At 35.1% G+C, this 19,017-nt stretch overlaps 1 protein-coding gene across 9 annotated transcripts in view; it reads right to left on the bottom strand.

Annotated features, from left to right (window-relative positions):
- Window positions 1-17,024: 17,024 nt before the first annotated feature.
- Window positions 17,025-19,017, bottom strand: part of LOC131683134 (uncharacterized) — a 1,279,861-nt gene continuing 1,277,868 nt past the window's right edge. For 6 of the 9 annotated variants that reach the window (XM_058964944.1, XM_058964949.1, XM_058964946.1 and 3 more), the window contains 2 exons: window positions 17,419-17,573; window positions 17,026-17,356 (listed from right to left, as the gene is read on the bottom strand). In XM_058964944.1, coding sequence (XP_058820927.1) covers window positions 17,169-17,356; window positions 17,419-17,573 — 343 coding nt within the window. In that variant the 3' untranslated portion in view covers window positions 17,026-17,168. Of the gene's footprint in view, window positions 17,357-17,418; window positions 17,574-19,017 lie in introns of those variants that run through there. The other 3 variants (XM_058964951.1, XM_058964952.1, XM_058964954.1) reach the window with 2 other exon arrangements.

The following is a 19,017-nucleotide window of genomic DNA, read 5'->3' as shown; positions in this document are numbered from 1 at the left end:
CTGATGTGACTTGAATGGGATTCGATTTCTTCCCTTTAAATCTAACTATTTGTTGACGGTTAGTTAAATATGATTCGAGCCATTTGAGAAGACCTGATTCAATTCCTAATTTTTTCAGTTTGAATAATAGCAAGGGTATGTCGATACGATCAAATGCCTTGCTAAAGTCCGTGTAAAGAGCTTCAGTGTAGTTTCCATTCTCCATTGCAATCAATGAGTAGTTAACGAATTCTAGTAAATTTGTATTAGTTGAACGTCCTTTGAAGAACCCATGCTGCGTGTTAGTAATTCTGTTTTTGATTTGATTGAATAGTTTTTCGTTAACGATTGCTTCAAAGAGTTTAGGCATACATGACATAATGGCAATTCCACGGTAGTTACATATGTCAGATTTTTTGCCACTTTTAAAAATGGGTACCAGGTACGAGCTTTTCCATAAATTGGGGAAAATGCCAGATTCAAGCGACATGTTAAAAAGCCAAAACAGAGGAGCTGTGAGTTCCAACGCTAAGTTCTTCATAAATACGGGTGGGATCCCGTCAGGTCCAGAACCTTTGGAGGCATCTAGTTTGTTTAAAGCCTCCATAATATCTTGCACACTGACATGATTGACGCCAATGTCTGTGGTGAATTCTGGGAAGAAACCGAAATATTCGCGATCACGATCTTCTTCAGAAAATGTGGTATAGATGTCTTGAAAGAAGGTTGCGAAAAGATTGCAGATTTGTTCCGCGTTGACACCGACATTTTCTTTAAGTTTCATTTTTGAAGGGAAGTTTTCCGATTTTAAATTATTTTTAACATGATTAAAGAAATTTTTTGGGCAAGATTTTATTTGAAGTTCGGTTTTTGAGTTATACTCTTCAAATGCTATTTTAATGGATAGGTTTAGTTGATCGCAAATGTCCAAATAGTTAAATAAGTTCCTTTCATTTCTGATTTTTTTATACTTTTTGTGGGCCTTTTGTTTACGATTTTTTAAATTTTTAATTTGCTCGTTATACCAAACTGGATATTTTGTGTTGCCTTGTCGCCTAATTTTTTTCAGTGGTACTTGTTCAACTATTATATCAAACAATTTTGTGTAAAAGACGTCTACTGAATTTTCGATACTTGTTTCATTTCTAAACAACGTTTGCCAATCTATACTGCTTAGTCTTTGTTTTATGTTGTCAAAATTTGCCAATTGAAATTGAAAGGCCTCTTCGTACTCGCAGTCATCGGGTCTTTTGTTATCATGTACAAATACAGAAAACTCTATTGCTGTATGAAACGCTTCATTTTTCCATAGTGGAGTTAATGATTCGGTGACACAGAAGTCTTCAAGAATGTTTGTGAATAATAAATCTAAATAACAGTTTTGCTGATTTCTAACATGATTAATTTGGTTAAGTCCTAAACTTGCAGTTTTGTCAAATATGGCCTGCAGAGTTTCGTTATCCCCAACGACTGGAAGTAGAATGCTTTCATTTTCAGTGTCTGGAAAGAAGTCAATGCTTCGTTGATTGAAGTCACCATAAATATGAACTTTTACCTCTGGGGGGAGCTTGGTTATAATGTCTTCGGCAATAAGAAAAAATTTTTCAAATGTATCTTTGCGGGCATTATTTGGGGGGAAGTACACAGAGGCAAATATATGTGTTTCACCTGCCAGATGGGTTTTAACCCACACATGCTCAAATTCTTTAAATTTCCTTGTAGTAATGATTTCTGCATTAAATTTTGATGTAATTGCTATTAAAACTCCCCCTCCTGACTTCTTTTCAGACATATGAATGTCACGGTCAGCTCTAAACACATTGTAGCTGTTCCCGAAAACTTCTTCACTTCTAACACTTTCGTCCCAACTAGTTTCTGTAGCCAAAATAATTGTATAGGAGCTACTTAAAATATTCTTGTGAATTTCATTCATTTTCGATGCACTTTTCATTCTATTAAAATTTTGACAGTAAATTAAAATTTCTACTGACGACTCTACTTGAGGAATCGAGATTACCTCTTTTTGTTGTCGTTCAAATGGCGTCGAATCTTGGCAAACTGCGGTGTCCTCGTCATTTCCTTCTTCTAGGGAATGCGTCAATGTCGTCGAAAACACGAATGTTGAGAATGGCACGCCTTACACAAAACTGTTGACAAGCGCTCCGATGTTGGGTGCATTTGCATCGTCGACCGTGGTAAATCATCCACTGGATAGGGATTCAATGTCGGTCCTCTTTGAAACTGAATTGTTGGCCTATAGTTCGTGGGGGGTCCTGAGAAATGATCTTTTGCAGCCGCAAGAAGCACTCTATCCGGTGGCAGGAAACTATTGTTGTAGTGACTACTCGTATGGTTTTTGTTATAGTGGGTGTTGCCGGCCCTAAATGTGATTCTGCGATTGGTATTACTCGTATGGTTACTATTAACTGGCTGTCGTGAGTGGCGCGCTGCTTGCTCTTGATCAGGTCGAGGAAAATTTGTGGTGCTTTTGTTTTTTTCATTAACGTTATTATTATTATTTCGCCTCGATCTTTTTTTACGTCTTCTAGCCTTTTCGGCCTGTTTTTGCTGGTTCAGGTTTCTTAATTTGCGTGCATCGTAATCGCTCCAGTCTGCTTTCCATACTTTCCTTGTACCCAAAAAGCGCCAACCTGAGTTATCGATATTTTTGTCGTTATTTAATTCGGCTTCCAAACTGGGGCATGAATCAAGCGATGATGTAGCGTTTTGACTTGCCGTTATGTTTGATGAAAGCGCCTTAAGTTCGTCGAGGATATCAATAGTTAGCGCAGAATTTGTGAAGTTTTGACTGGTGGATATGTTCGCTGACAGAGACTTAAGCTCGTCAAGAATATCAATCCCCAGCGTCGGGTTTGACGTCATAGTAATACTAGCCGCTGTGTCCAGAGACAGTTGATTAAGCTGGTTTATTTCATCATTCATGGTGCGCAGTTCAGCTGATAGCTCTGACGTTACCGTTTTCAGCGTGCTATAGACATTATTTTTCGTTGTCGTCATTGCTGTATCGAATAGCGAGGTAATGTGATTTTTAATGGCAACAACACTTCCAGTCAAACTGCTGTTTTTGTTTATTGCTATCAATTCCTGTTTTATTGTTGTAAGCAAAATTTCTAGGCCATCGATCGCTTCGTGAACTATGTTAGGCTTCTCCAGTTGAAACGCGAGCCGGTGCATTACTTCCGTATTGGCTTGCAGTTGTGATTCCAGAAGTTGTTGTTGTTCAATAAGCCCTTTGAACTCAATCTTGGCCTGCATCAATTCTTGACATGATTCACAGCACGGTAATAGATACGAGTTGATGTTCACCCTCTTGTCCTTCTTCCGCAGTGATCCCCTCGGAACAGTCACTCCAATGCAAGCGGCGTGGAATTTTCTTGGGCAACCTATACACGTCCACATAACTGTATCGGCGGAAGTGTCGAAAGTGCAAATTTCGCAACTCATTATGATTGATGTACACACACGAAAAGCTGAATTAATAAAAAACTAAATGAAATATCGCGCACGGCACCTGGATCGAACGATAAAAGCGTGCGAACTTGACGACGACTTGTTGTGAATAGTAGTAGTTCTCGAGATATTTTAACTTTTGTTTTAACAACACAATTATTTTGTTTTATTACGACCTTTTCATAAGTTAGTCGCGTTTCTCCATTAACAATAATAAGTTTTTCAAAAGGCCCGTAAACTTTCGTGCAACTTTCTGTTTGACATCAAGGCGATATTGTAAACCATTTAAAAGTTACATGAAAGCAACCAAAATATCTTTCAACCATAGGGTCTGTTGATTATTATTATCATTATTATTATTTTTATTATTATTATTATTTTTATTATTAATATTATTATCATTATTATTATTATTATTATTATTATTATTATTATTATTATTATTATTATTATTATTATTATTATTATTATTATTATTATTATTATTATTATTATTATTATTATTATTATTATTATTATTATTATTATTATTATTATTATTATTATTATTATTATTATTATTATATTTATTTCACAAGTAACATAAGATGTACATCTTTTTGACGTTACAATGATATTTTCTAAGGTACAAGTGCATCGCGAACACAAAACAGAAGAAAGAATAAAAACTTACAAATATTAACAATGACAAGAAAATGACTTCAACAAAAACACTCAAGACATTTATTTTTAAATACTACACAATTTTGGATTTAAGAAATACTTGCTGGCAGCTCGTTCCAGTAAACTATTCCTCGAACAAAAAAGGATTTACCATATAGAGCAGTTTGGTGTCTGGGAATCACAAATTTATTATTTCGTTGACTCCTAAATGGATGAAGTTTGGTGTATAAATACTGTGGCTTTCTTGTTTTTATTATTCTTTGAAGGATGATGCAAGACCTTGCTTTGAAAAAGTTTTGAAATGTGCAACCGATCAGGTTTTTTTTGAAGATGAGTGACACTACTATACCGATTCAGACTATAAACAAAACGCACACACGAATTTAGTGCGACTTTAATCCTATTAAGTACAGCAGCCGACGCAGTTGAGAGGAGGAAATCCATTGAGCTTAAATGCGGGAATATCAATGACTTAAACAGTCTAAGCTTACAACCCGTGCTGAGATATGTAGCCCATGGGCGAAGTGATCTCAGGGCTGCATACATTTTTCCGCATTGGTTTAGCAGATGCCTGTCCCATGAGAATCGAGACTGTATCGTGATTCCTAGGCTCACCGCTTCATCAATAAACCGAATTCGATCCTGTCCAATAAAAAGCTTCAGTCGCGATTGATCGAAGTTCGTATTGGATAGAGAAATAGATAAACCAGTAGTTTTAGAAGCATTTAGTTTCAAACCGTTTTATTTTGACCATTCAAGTATTCTAGCTAATTCTTCATTCAGCATTGCTGTTATTTGAGTTGTTGATAAACTATTGCACTTAAAATATAATTGAATATCATCGGCGAACATATGTATAGAACAATATTTAAGTACATTTGGCAAATCATTTATGTAAAGAGAAAAAAGCATCAGTCCAAGTACAGAACCTTGGGGAACACCAGACAAAATCGGTAAAAAAATTGATAAGGTATTATTATGGAAAACTGCTTGTTGTCTGTTTGTTAGGTATGAGTGGATCAAGCAAGTGGCACTCAATGCAAAATTGAAATGCGATCTTAATTTCTTGCATAGGTTCTTGTGGTTCACTGTATCAAAAGCCTTGGAGTAATCTAGCAATAACATGATTACAGAGCCACCTTTATCTATTAAAGCACCAATATCATCTATAATTTTGAGCATAGCTGTTTTTGTACTCAATCCAGATCTGTTACCCGATTGGTATGGCGAGAGTAGATTTTTACTGTTTAAAAATATGTTTATCTGATTTTTGACTATCCTCTCGAATACTTTGGATAAGGCTGGAAGAATTGATATAGGTCTGAAATTTGATAAATTGTCCTGACTGCTTTTCTTTCGAATGGGAAGAATCTTCGAAAATTTCCAGCCTGATGGAAAAATATTAGACCTGATTATGCAATTGAATAAATAGGTTATTGGTTGTAGAAGAATCGGTAATATACTTTTAATAAATCTGAGGGGAATTTGATCAAGTCCGACTGCGTTTGAGCTAATGCTGTATATCGTATTAACTACTTCATGCTCCTGAATTTCGTTGAAAAAGAACAAGTTGTCCTCATCACGAACAATTGGCGTATCAGATTCAGTAATTTGAGTCTGTGAAAATGAATTTGTAAAATAATCATTTATTTCATTCGCTGAATAATTATCAATATCATTGGATGTATTTTACCTAATCTCCAATTGCCTAATTTTTTGCCAAAATGTGCGTGTGCTTATATTATTTCCAAACGTTTGCTCCAAATAGTCTTTTAGCGTTCTGAATACTGCAAGTTACTCTATTCCGTAACCTTTTAAAGGTGGTGTGATCTTGCACGCTATTCATCGATTTCCACCTTCTGTACATTAAGTCTCGATCAATCATTGATTTTTGTATATCAGTGGTAAACCAAGGGTTGTACTTTTGCTTTGTTCTAATAGTTTTCAAGGGAACACACCGGTCCAATAATATCCGAATACTGCTATTAAAAAAGTCCAGGCAGGGCCGGCGGAAAGCGTGGGTAGTATGGGTAGTACTACCCATACCGAAAATAACCGAGTGGGTAATTACCCACTCGAAATTTTGAACCATTTCAAAAAATGTAGATGCGCAGCGTAAGTATCTCGCACTACACATATTTGAAAACATCGATGTACCATAATTCCATTTGCATAAACGAACGTGATTTAATGTGAATGAAATGTAAGCGTGTGCATTGCGAAAAGGGAAAAATCGTTACTAATGGACCCCTCACCCTATGCTTTCTACCCACTCGGGCGTAAAGTTTTTCGCCGCCCCTGAGTCCAGGAGCATGGTAGGATCATGTAATTGATAGTATATGCCCCAATCTATATTACTAAACTCATTTTCAACATGGTGAATGTTCAACTGGTTATAATCACGATATGTAAAAAGGTTTTTCTCAAACTTATTGTTGTATTCAAACGATGCAAATACCATGTCATGGCTAGAGAAACCTGGGAGGCTTATTTGATTGAACCTTATAACTTTGGAGGGCTGATTAGTTAAAATCAAATCCAATTGCGATGATCCACTTCGATGGAAAAACGTTGGTTCAATCCCAAGATTATACATTGAAACAGCAGTTAACATATCTTTAAAAGCTAAAACCCTATTATTTGCACTTTTCAAGTTAGTATTTAAATCTCCCAATAATATCATATTATCATAGTTGTTTCCAATTAAGTTTGGCTTTTCAAACAGTAGTTCGCAACAATTTGATGAAGGAGGATTATAGAAAACTCCGATCAGGATTACTGATTCATGCAAGATAATTTTCAGAAATACATATTCAGTGCTTCCAGTATTCAATTCATTTGTAGAAAGCTCAACTACCTTAAATTTTACTTTGTGTTTAACAAATATTAGGATTCCTCCGCCCAGCCTGCCAACCCGGTCGTGCCTTACCATACTATAACCATTTATATTTAATGCCGAATCGCACGTTCTATTGTTTAACCATGACTCAACCACGCATATAACATCCAAACTCGTTTTAGTTGCTAGATACTGTAACTCATTTAGCTTTACCATTTTGTTAGCGCATATACTTTGTGCATTAATGGAGCACACCGAAAATTTATTTTTAGGGAGAGCAGCGTTAAGTACAATGCTAGGTAAATCCATATTTGAAGAGGAGTTGTTTTGGACGGGATTACCCATTATATAAAATTAAGACGCGAACTAGCATAGCAATAAAAAATAAATGTCTTGAATGTAAATCTAACAGTAAACTAATTTCATGTTTTAAAATCCAAATAAATATCATCTTATATTTCTTGCGACTAAAGAAACTTTCTAGAAGTGATTATTTCACTAAAATTCGTTTTTCTAACGTAACTCAGCATATCAGTAACGATGAACTTCAGCAGCAACAACAGCAAAGCAACAATAACAGCAAACGGTCGGGACAGCATCATGCAGCAAACAGCTTGACTTTTAGGAAGGAATCAGAGGAAAATAATGATAAGATTGGAAGGAATTTAACAATAACTGCTTGGATAGGTTTATTGTGTATACAGCGCATCATGTAGTTCTTCCTCAGTTGATATAGCCAGTTTCCGATTGTCATTCGTATATATATTTACAACACCATCTTTAACGAATACTCGACGCAACATTCCTGCTTTCTTTAATCGAGATGCAGTTGATTTCACCTTTCTTGCAGTTAGAGTTAGATTTTCTGTGACAAAGGGTCGAACGTGTCTATGAAATCCAGGCAACTGAAGCGACAACGTACGGGTTCGTAAATAGCGCCCGAAAAAATCATTTCGTTGACTGCAGAAAGCAAACTCAATCAGTATCGGTGACTTCTTCCCTGCAACAGCTGGCAGCCCTGCGAGACGATACATGTGTACTGCTGGAACTTCATCCTTGACATAGCCCAAATTGATGCACCATTTCATGAAATAATCATACAGACATTCATCACGAACTGCCGGAACTCCATGGATGATCAGCTCATTACGTTTCGACACATTCTCCACTTTATTTGCCTGCACAAGTGCCATGGATTTTACTAATTCGACCGATTTAGCAAGCAAACTGAATTTTTCCTCATACTGGGTTTTCAATAGGGCAATCTGTTCAACCATCGTTACAACAGCCTTGTTTACTAATGCGTTCATGTCAGTGGAGAAGCTTTTCAGCATCGAATTCATCCAATCAGCGAGATCAGTGAGTGCCATGTTATCATGGGACGAAGAAGCTTGTACTCGGTCGCTCACAGATTTTGGCATTTTAATGATATATTACTCACACAATCATAACACTGCTCGTATAAAATGTCTAAGTTTACAGCTTGATGAGATGTAAAGTTTTTTTTCTGCTTATTTATTCCGAATTAGAATTTTATTCTGTCTGGATAACACAAACTCCGTAAAGCTGATAATATTCTGAGGTGATTCGCAGTTAAATTAGTAGGCGTACTAGTCTGGAAACAATCACTTCACTAAAAAGTTTCTTCCGCACAAATTGATTACTCGCACCTCATTTCTGTGTGTTTGTAAACTTTTTGTTTGTAAATTATACTATATAGCTGAATCATATGTTGGTTGTTTTCATGTAACTTTAAAATGTTTCACAATATCGCCTTGATGTCGAAGAGAAAGTTGCACGAAAGTTTACGGGCCTTTTGAAAAACCTATTATTGTTGATGGAGAAACGCGACTAACTTATGAAAAGGTCGTAATAAAACAAAATAATTGTGTTGTTAAAACAAAAGTTAAAATATCTCGAGAACTACTACATTTTAGAAAACTTTTGTTAAGAGCATTCGATTTAAAATGGCTTTTAGAATCATATTCAAAAAGAAAATTGTATTTTTGACTGCAAGAATTATAAAAAATGTCAAAAGTTGTTGTTAGGAAAACTTTTTTATTGAAAGCTTCTCCAGGATCCAAATACACTAAAAAGTTGCTTTTACGTCTTAAAAACGATAAACATTAAATTTTTGACATTTTTTGATGGGGTAACGCGAATAACTCTTAAAAAGAGCATAATTACACGAATTAATTGTTTTCGAAGGAGCAAAATTTGAAATATCTCGAAAACTATCGCATTTTGGAAGATTTTTGTTAAATGCATTTTGATTTTAAATGGTGCTTAGAATTATATTCTGTAATAGAATTACAATTTTGTATGTCAATTAGTATGAAATTTTAAAACATGTACGAAGTTATTGTTAGGAAAATCTTTTTACTGATTTTTTCTCCATCATTCCCTGTAACTCATTCTCAGATAGTTTTGCTGTATAAAATACAGTAATCGAACAAAAAATTTTTGAAATTCATGCGCGTAGAAACGTTTACGCCCTTTTGAAAAGTTGCTCTTGTGTCAAAATAATCTTATTGCCTGTGGAAAATATTTAGTCTTGCATGACGGTAAAACGTGTAAAGTTTCATTGGAATCTAAGATGGTCGGTCACGATTTTAAAGATTTTCGGACGGATCTTCGTGGAATTCCTCTGGTGTCCTAAGACGATTTCGCTAGATTTTCAGAGCAGCGTGCACTCAGTGCACAAGCGAGACTGTCGGAAGGTTAATGATCCATGCATGTCTGCTAACTAGGGGTGTCTCAGATGATTTCACAGTCGAAATCTTCCGTCGAGAGGAATTTTGGGCGATCGTCTTTAGAACTAGGGTTCGTCGCGGTTGCGGTAATTACCACAACCGCGCGGTATTTACCGCATCCGCACCGCAAAATCTGCGGTGCGGTGAGACGCTTTTTCCCGCAGATGCGGTGCGGGAAAGAACTTTTACCGCGCGGTTTTACCGCAACCGCACTTCAAAAAATAATTGATGAAGTGATAATTTTGATTATTCTAAATTGATAAACAGACTGCTATTACGAAAGAAAATCTAGCTGTGTCCGAAAAATTTTGACGCTATTATTTTTACGACATATTTTGGACTAGTTATTTGATACTTCTAAGTAAAAATTCACAAACTAACCATTTCAAATACATGAAATGCAAGATCCAAATAGAGACAAAATTATTAGATCATTTAAAAACAATACATTTGTTCTCTTAAATCCAATTTAAAAGTGCATCACTTCTCCCGATTTCTGTTGGAAATCGTGGAATTATGAATCGTATACGATATCAATTTTTCAATTGCGAATTTTGACTAATTTAAAGGAATTAGAAATCAACTAATTATGCTGGGACTTAAACACAATCCAAAGAATATATTTATCTTCGTCAAACCAAACGAATTTGCAATAATTGGCCGTAAAGGATACAAATGTATGAAAGCGTCAAAAATAAGGAGGGGTCCAAATTTGGATGATTATTCTATCATTCGATCCTCAACATCGTATTTCTATCTTCTTTGATTGCTGTGTAAATTCAATGTAAATTTTTCTACAGTCAATTTTAATGGACTCTTTCTCAAAAAGTATGCTACATAACTTTTTTTATACTTCATACATTTTTAAAGGGAGCAATCTTAGTTTTTGAATGAGTATACATCTGTTTCTTGAAGAATGCGGGAGTTAGAGTTTTGAGATATATTGTCCGTAAAACCCCCGATTTTTAAAAATCATTTCTGCTGTATGCTAAATCATACATTTTTTGCAGTTTTTCTAATGTTCAATAATTCTGTACCGGTTGAGACCGGACACCTGATTAGATGTAATGTATAGAGCAATTTTTTCGTCAAATATGGCGTCGTTCTTATTGATGAAATACAATATGTTTTTATTTCACTGTATTGGAATATATGCGCTACTATATAGGAGTACTGGTATTTCGACTTTAAATTTTTGTTGGTGAAATTCCATTAAGAATGAAAGGTGGTTTTACTACGTAAATGCGAAAATCATCCATTTTATTTTCATATGTCAAAAGCATTGAAAATTTAAAGAAAAAAATATGCAACTTTATTTCTTATTATATTTTTATTCCCCTTTTTTCAATTAACTGAAGGGTTGCTAAAATAAAAGTTTTCCTATTACTGCAGTAGAACCTTGTTTGAATGTATAATGTTTGCCTTAAAATGAACGGAATTTTATTAATAGAAAATGCAAAAGTTGATTTTTTCATAAACATTACATTCTGAGGAGTCTCTTAAAGTTAAATTTCGTGTGAATAAAAATAACATTTTATTATATACTGTTACACAAATGAGCAATTTTCCAACACTTTTTTTAAATTTAAAATTTTTCCGCATTTACCGCATTACCGCGCGGTGCGGTGCGGTAAATAAAGTGCGGTTGCGGTGCGGTTTTATTATTTTTTTGCGGTTGCGGTGCGGACAATCCATTTACCGCCCACATCCGCACCGCGACGAACCCTATTTAGAACTGTCATTTTGTATTATTCGTAAATCAAAATTATCTCAAAATATACGCAAGCAACAACAACGTGTGAGGTTGTCCAAAAAAAATCGTGGGTTCTGGGTTGAGTGGTCGCTTAACGAGTAGTTACCTCAATAGTGTACTAGCTTTGAAGTTTCTGCATAAATACTGAATAGACCGATATTTTGAATACAACTCTCTTTAAATCCCATTCATAATTAGTAATACGAGAATAACAAAAAATAAAAGTCTACGTAGACTTTTTCAAAGACCCCCCCTTCCCCTCGTAGACAAACGTAGACTTTTGCCAGATCACCCCCCCCCCCCCCCTAGAAAAAGTTTAACGTATCATCATGCTATAAACACATTTTCCATAAAACAGATTAATTGTATCCACATTAAGCCCGGCTTAGTTTATGTGCGGCTAAATGACGCAATGTGCATTTTATTTATTTTGTTTGCGAATATCGCGGCTACACAAGTGAAAAATTCCATTATTGTGAAAACTCCACTCTAAGATACCTGCTTGGTTAAGGTTCGAGCATATTATTATTTATGAAAATATGGGATGAAACTCGCCTCCTAAGGAAATATAATCATAGTTTAGCTATAGAACATTAATTGGGAGAATTTAATAAATATCATTCAACCAACATTTCCCCCTGTAATCGCAATTATAACACTTTGAAAAATGTTCAAAATTTTAATAATTCACAACACTGCACTATGGGGTAACTAGGTCGAAAACCTGGACAAAATTATTTTCTGCTGTTCTATATATTATTTTGCAATGATAATTCAAGAGAAGCTAAAATATTTGATGTTGAGCACATTTTCATAAAAAAATCCACCTAACAGTGTGAAATTTTTTTCTTCTAATATTTCTTCAAAAACTTAACCTAAATGAAACCATATAGTAACATTTGTAGGACGATTTTCTAACGTATTTTTATTATATTTGCCTTGGCACTGGGGACAATACATAAACTGCATTGTTTTTTTGATAATCATTCCAAACCTTATGTTATTTTTCTCAAAACAAAAAAAAATTTAAAGGAGACGATACTTAACTGAATACTACAGAAACTGCTGCTTTGAATACATGCATTCAATATTACAGTCACAACAATGTTGTTCGTCATTGTGTATGTATGTTTTGTTCAAAGGTTGAAGTGCGGATGTAAATGACTACCCAGAGAAAATATTTGTGTCGATGTAGATGAAAAATTACTGAGGGAATCTCAATCTCTTGGCAAATAGCAAGTTACAGAAAAACACTCTTTCCGTTTATCAGCTATGAACAAGAGCATTAAAAACTTTTTTCGGAAGATCTACTGTGTACTGCAGAAAAGTGTGTAACGTTAACATTCCTCGTTGACTATTTGTTCTTCAACTATAAGATCTAATACTAATTTGAAAAGGCGAGGAGAGAGGGAGGTGAGGGTTTGTCATCGAAAATATATGACTACTATATACGGTAAACAATTTACGAAACTGATAAGAAATCTTAGTAAGCGATCCAGTGAAACAAGACTTATAGTTGCTTGTAATGTTTGATAAAAATCACCGAAATCATGTAAAAACTACTATTTTCAAATTGCTCTCAAACCAACGGTCGGACGCGGTCGGATGAGTATTCACCAGCGATTGACTGACAATAGCTGATAGTATCGTATGCTTTGAACCTTTTATCTTAATTTGACCTAATTTGATAACTTTTTTAATTACGAAATAGTGTTAAAATAATAAAACAAACATGTAACTTTATTTTTAAAAACAAAATAGTTTGACTTTTTTATTTCGATATTTCCAGCATTAGAGTAGTTATAATAAGCCATAAGCAACGTTTCCTAGTATAATTGGCCTGTGTTAAGCCAAAGAGGACCAAGCGCCATTTTGAGATATATTCTCTAAAAACGCTATTGCATCTGATGTAGTTCTAGAAACACCCACATTTATTTATTTCTGGGAACTCAAATCAACTGAAAGGATATAAGTGTTCATAAAATTTCTATGTTAATGATAAGTTATTCAAAAATGAATTTTGGCATGAAAAACATCAGAAAAAAATGATGGCGCTAAGTTCGGTTTGGCTTAACGCAGGCCAATTATGCTTCATTGATTGCATTGTTCAATTTCAGTAGAAACTATTTCCTATTGCCTGATTGAATAGAAAAATAACGTGTTAATTTTTAATAATGTTTGACCGCGTGTCACAAATTTAAATCAAAGTTTTTAGTTATTATTTTAATGATACATGATGTAGAAAATATTGAAGAATGTATAAAAAATATAATTTGATTAAAAAGTTAGAAAAAAATTTTCCCTATCCAACTTTTTATTCTAGCCACTCCATAGTGCACTGGGACAAAAAGCTCGTTGGACTAACACGTAATTTTGTTTTTTGTCGAGATTTCACAAAAGTGTAGCTTTAAGTCGTCTTAGGTTATGCAATTATTAGGTTTTCAAAACAATTCTAGAGAAAATTTTCAATAGGACGTAAGTAACATTGAGAGCCTCTCTTTGTTTACTTTCTCTTTTGTTTATTACGACGTCATTACAACACTTTGCACTAATTTTCCAGTACATATCGAAAGCCGGCAGTTTTTACTAGAATATTATACAAAGAGTAGAGTAAATGTTGAAATGGTCGAGTAATAAACAGAAGAGAAAGACCCCAAAGAGCATCTCTCATTGTTACTTACGTCCTATTCTAAATTTTCTCTAGAATTGTTCTTTTTTAGATTAGAAAGATGGTTAGGCAATGTCAACGACATTACCGAAATGAAGTAGCATACATTTTAAGTTGTTAATACGAATGCTGCAATTTTCACTAATTTCTGAAAGGTTTTATTAAAATAAGTTATTTCGGTATTTCTAATGGAAATAGCGAAATAACGGTACAAGTATATACGATTCTCTACTGTTGCTAAATGAATTGTTTCACTCTCATTAAATGCTATTTTCAGGGTTACCATATGAGGATAAATATGTTGGAATATTTTAGGTTTCGATGTACGTGTACCGATATTTCGGTATTTCCATTAAAATAACGAAATAGCTGGTTTTAATATAACCTATCAGAAGATAGTCAGAATTGTAGCATTCGCATTAACAGCCTAAAGTGTATTCTACTTCACTCAGGTTATGTCTCTGACATTGCCCACCCATCTTTTTTTCTTAGCACCTCCACAATACCAAACAGTTGTTGTATTTGTGTCGAGATATTGTCGGTGCTTGCGCTTGCAGAATCATTGTTTTTGTTTTGCTCCGCTATATACGCTCGAATACTCTTACCATTAGGCTAGTACCTGCATGTTGTACAAATAAATATAGCCTTGCCTTGGGCAAAGACATCCTTACAGGGGCGAAGATTGAATCCACAACAATTTTGGCTAATAAGGAAAGGAGTTTCACACATGCCACAACACATCGTCGCTGTTGTGCTATCTTATGACAAACGCCATTTTGGGGTAAACTGAGTTAGATATGCCACATTACTTGTCTAAAAAATCTCTACAAAGTGGCGTTTACAGAATTTTGACACTCTGATTGGTTACTGAGATATAGCGAGAAACGTGCTGAGAAATTTTTAAGTATGTTTTTATATGTAAAACTATCTGATAAACACAATGGCATAATCATTTTCTAAACAAAAATGCACGAAATGTGAGAAAAATGCAATTTTAGTTTTAAACTGGAAATATAGCATATTTGGCAACACTGTTACCAAAAATAACTATTTTTTCTAGAATCCCTGACTCATTTCCTTCAAAATGCATCTCACCTATTGTTTATAGATCAAATAAAGCCAAAGATATGATTAAAAGCTAATAATTGATGATTTTTTGTATGGAAAATTTTCCATGCACGATTATGACACGCCATACAAATTTTGTCATCAATACACACCTATGACACGTGTGAGACCGACTTTTGTTTACATTTTTAAAGAAAACTCACAATGTAGTTAACCGATTTTCGTAATATTTGAGAGATTAATGCAGAATAGATAGAAGCATAATTTGTTTTCTTTGAATTATTTATACCATTTATAAGTGTCAAGATATTCAATCTCAAACTTTAAAAATCGTTTTTCTCGAAATGTGCGTTGTCATAAGATAGCACAACAGCGACGACATAGGTTCCAAATTGTTCATATCATGACAAAATCCGCATTTTTGTTTATCCATGTATGTTTTGCTCAGCACTCGCGAACCAGTAGATAAGTGGATGACACAGAGGGCTTCACTGGATGAATAACGAATTTGCGGCGGCTGGTGCTAGCGGTCGATAATGCGGGAAAAAAACTACAAGATGACTGTACAAACAGCACAAAAACAGCAAATAAACACTATATCGAAACACTTTCACTATACGATGGTATCAGAGGTAGTTCCGAATACGTCGGATACAGAACAGAATCGGTTGAATGATAATAACACTATCAAAAACGTAAAAAAACTCAACTAAAAACTTACACGATGTCCAAGTTTGACACTTGACACTTATTATTAAGGGGGGGGGGGGGTAGTAAGGGTTTCAGCGTGAAAAAAAAAACACTTTTTATTGCGATTTTTTTAGAACTTTGCGTGAAGCAAATTTATCAAAACTTCTGTACATTATGGTATATCATTGCAATAACATGCAGTAATTTTTCTATGCAAAAATAACGGCAAACGACTCGGTGACGAAGTTTTTTGTACAACGTCTCTGGAAAAAAACATGATTTACGATGTTACCTACCATTCCAAAACTACTTAACCGATTTCTTTCAAACTTTACATACACGTTCTATGTTAAAAGTACCTAACCCCTGCGTTGAGTTTTTGAGATAATTTTTCATTTAAAGGGGTGTTTACTCATAAAAAGGCGGAATTTTTCGTGAAAAATAGCAATTTTTATTTAAAATGAGTAAAAAAAGCGTAATTGAAAATTTATCTCAAAAATTCAACGTAGGGGTTAGGTATTTTTACATAGAATGTGCATGCAAAGTTTGAAAAAAAAATCGGGTAAGTAGTTTTGGAATTTGTCGATATTTTTGCATAGAAAAATTACAGCATGTTATTGAAACGATATACTATAATGTGCAAAAGTTTTGATCAATTCGCTTCACGCAAAGTTCTAAAAAATCGCAAAAAGTAATTTTTTCACGCTGAAACCCTTACCCGCCCCCACCCCCCTAAAGGCCAACACCATTGCGGTTTTGGTATGCCTGTTGGAGTATAAGACTAATAAAGATAATAAAGTTAAAGAATGAATGGTACATTGTGCTTTTCCTGTCTGCTGACAACTAGGTTGTCCAGTGGCACCAGGTAGAAATATTACTCCCACTTTTACACCGCCAGCAGAAATGAGGAAAAAAAGGATATCTACACAAACGCAAGTTGATCCAAACCTTGAATAAGACCTTATGAGTAGTGTTAAGAAATGGCTATGAAATTTAATGAAATCCACATGTAAAACGTTAAATAATATGATTTGTTTAAATCCCTAAAAATTTGAAAACAATCGAATGAATGGTAAATTTTAATGAAGCGTTTTTTTGTGATATAATTTAATTTCGCACACCCTTTGAACTAAAATGATCAATATTCCTTTTTACTTCCGTCCCATAACTAGCTGATATTTATTCAATTTATTCAACTATAATTAAAATTCCATACCAATAAATATGATACTTATAACGATCTTGGTTATATCTAAATGTACAACAAGTTGTATAACAATATAACTACACGCAACTGAACTTGACGCCATTTTCACTTGAAAAGCAATTTGGGCAATGTAGCTCATATTTCCGCACTCGCACATCGGTACCCTTGAATCCATCGCCAAGTCGTGTTTGACAAACGCAGCATTTAAAACATTCAATATGGTATAACAAACCAAGACTTTCGATAACCATAGCTGCCCCTTGTCCTGAAATAAATTTGAGTAGTTGAAATATCACATTCCAGTAGTGAACCAGTCGATCTATTTACCTAATTCATTATTGCAATGAGAACACTTCTTTTTGCCGCAAACACTAAGAATTTTTTCGTCATGCTCCTTGTGATGCTGATAGGTTTGGCTGTAACCATGATTGGATTTGAATCTGCCATCTGTCCAGAGAGATGAGTTGGTATCTTCAGCTTGCCTGAAAATTAGAAAATACTTGCGTTCAATCTGAAGAAATTAGCTAAGAAGCGGATAGGAAAATGTCAAGTTTCACATTGATCCAACTCTCAAATGAAAATTAACCACAGAACATGAATAACACAGAATGCTTTTAAAAAATTTTATGGTTTTCACTCACGACTGACATTCATAACGTTTTGGCTACACCGCACGGTATTTATCCAATTCAGTTAGCGCTCAACCTCTGAGTCGAGCAGACGCGTTTAGAATCGTTGGTCGTCGGAAGTCGAACACGAGCTATTATCTTTGAGCTGTCACTCAGCCTTGGGGCGAGTGAATTTATCGCGAGTAGTGAGAAATGAGACGCCGCGAGAACACGTTTCGTATTGATGCCCATCTACCACGGAAGCCATCTTATGAAGACCTTCATCATTTCGTCAGTATCGTTTTGGAGCTCCAAAAGAACCAAGTTGTGCGAATTCAACCAAACCGAAGCCTCAGTTGTGCGTTTGTTAAGGTCACAAGCTTAAATGAGACAGAGATCGACGGAAAAATCTTCAAACTTCGGATAACGTTGGAGGACGGGGCAGCGGAAAAAAACTCTACAATCTCTCAGAAGACGTAACAAATGAAGATATCATCGGATTTCTTCAAGCGTATCCATGACATGATGTGGAACGAGAAGTACGCTTTCGGTGGCATCTCAACTAGTATGCGAATCGTTAAGATGATGGTAAAAACGAACATTCCATCGTTTGTCACCATCGATTGAGAGATTACAGCCCTATCCTACTACGGACAACACCAAACGTGTCGACACTGTAACGAATTGGTCACACCCGATCAGAATGAAATAACAAGATAATACCAGAACACAATTTTTGTAACATATTGCGTTATAAATTAGGTTAGTAGTTAAAATAACAGAAATTTATAGCAAGTAACAATGCGAGATATAGCTTTGAAATATTTCTGTTATGTGTTTCTGATCGGGCAGCGGGATCCCATGCATTCCAAACAAAAAACTTCTGGCCAGAAGCTGGCCGCAGACCAGACCAACACATCGTGCGCAAAAGTCGTGAAGCAATCGGCTCTCGACCGATACCAACCTACCAGAAACCAATACAACTAAAACAACCGAGCACTAAACCATCTGGCTCGAAGTATTCCCCGCCAACGACGTTCGAATTTCTCACAGTTCGGCAGCCGAACGACGACGTTTTCAAATTTCCCGCCAAACAACCGATCACCGGAGGAGAAGCAACACGCAGACCCGCACCCAACGATAGGGAAAACGACAGTGACGACACTGACCGATCATCAACGTTTCACAGGAGGAAGATTACGTGTTATAATGGAGCACACCAGTTATAATTTGCCACCATCAATATAAACAACATCACGAGCACAATGAAACTTAACACTCTTCGAACCTTCGTTCGCACGATGGAACTAGACATCGT

This window comes from Topomyia yanbarensis, chromosome 2 (assembly GCF_030247195.1).
Source record: "Topomyia yanbarensis strain Yona2022 chromosome 2, ASM3024719v1, whole genome shotgun sequence".
Lineage (NCBI taxonomy): Eukaryota > Metazoa > Arthropoda > Insecta > Diptera > Culicidae > Topomyia > Topomyia yanbarensis.
This window is presented reverse-complemented; position numbering and strand designations above follow the sequence as displayed.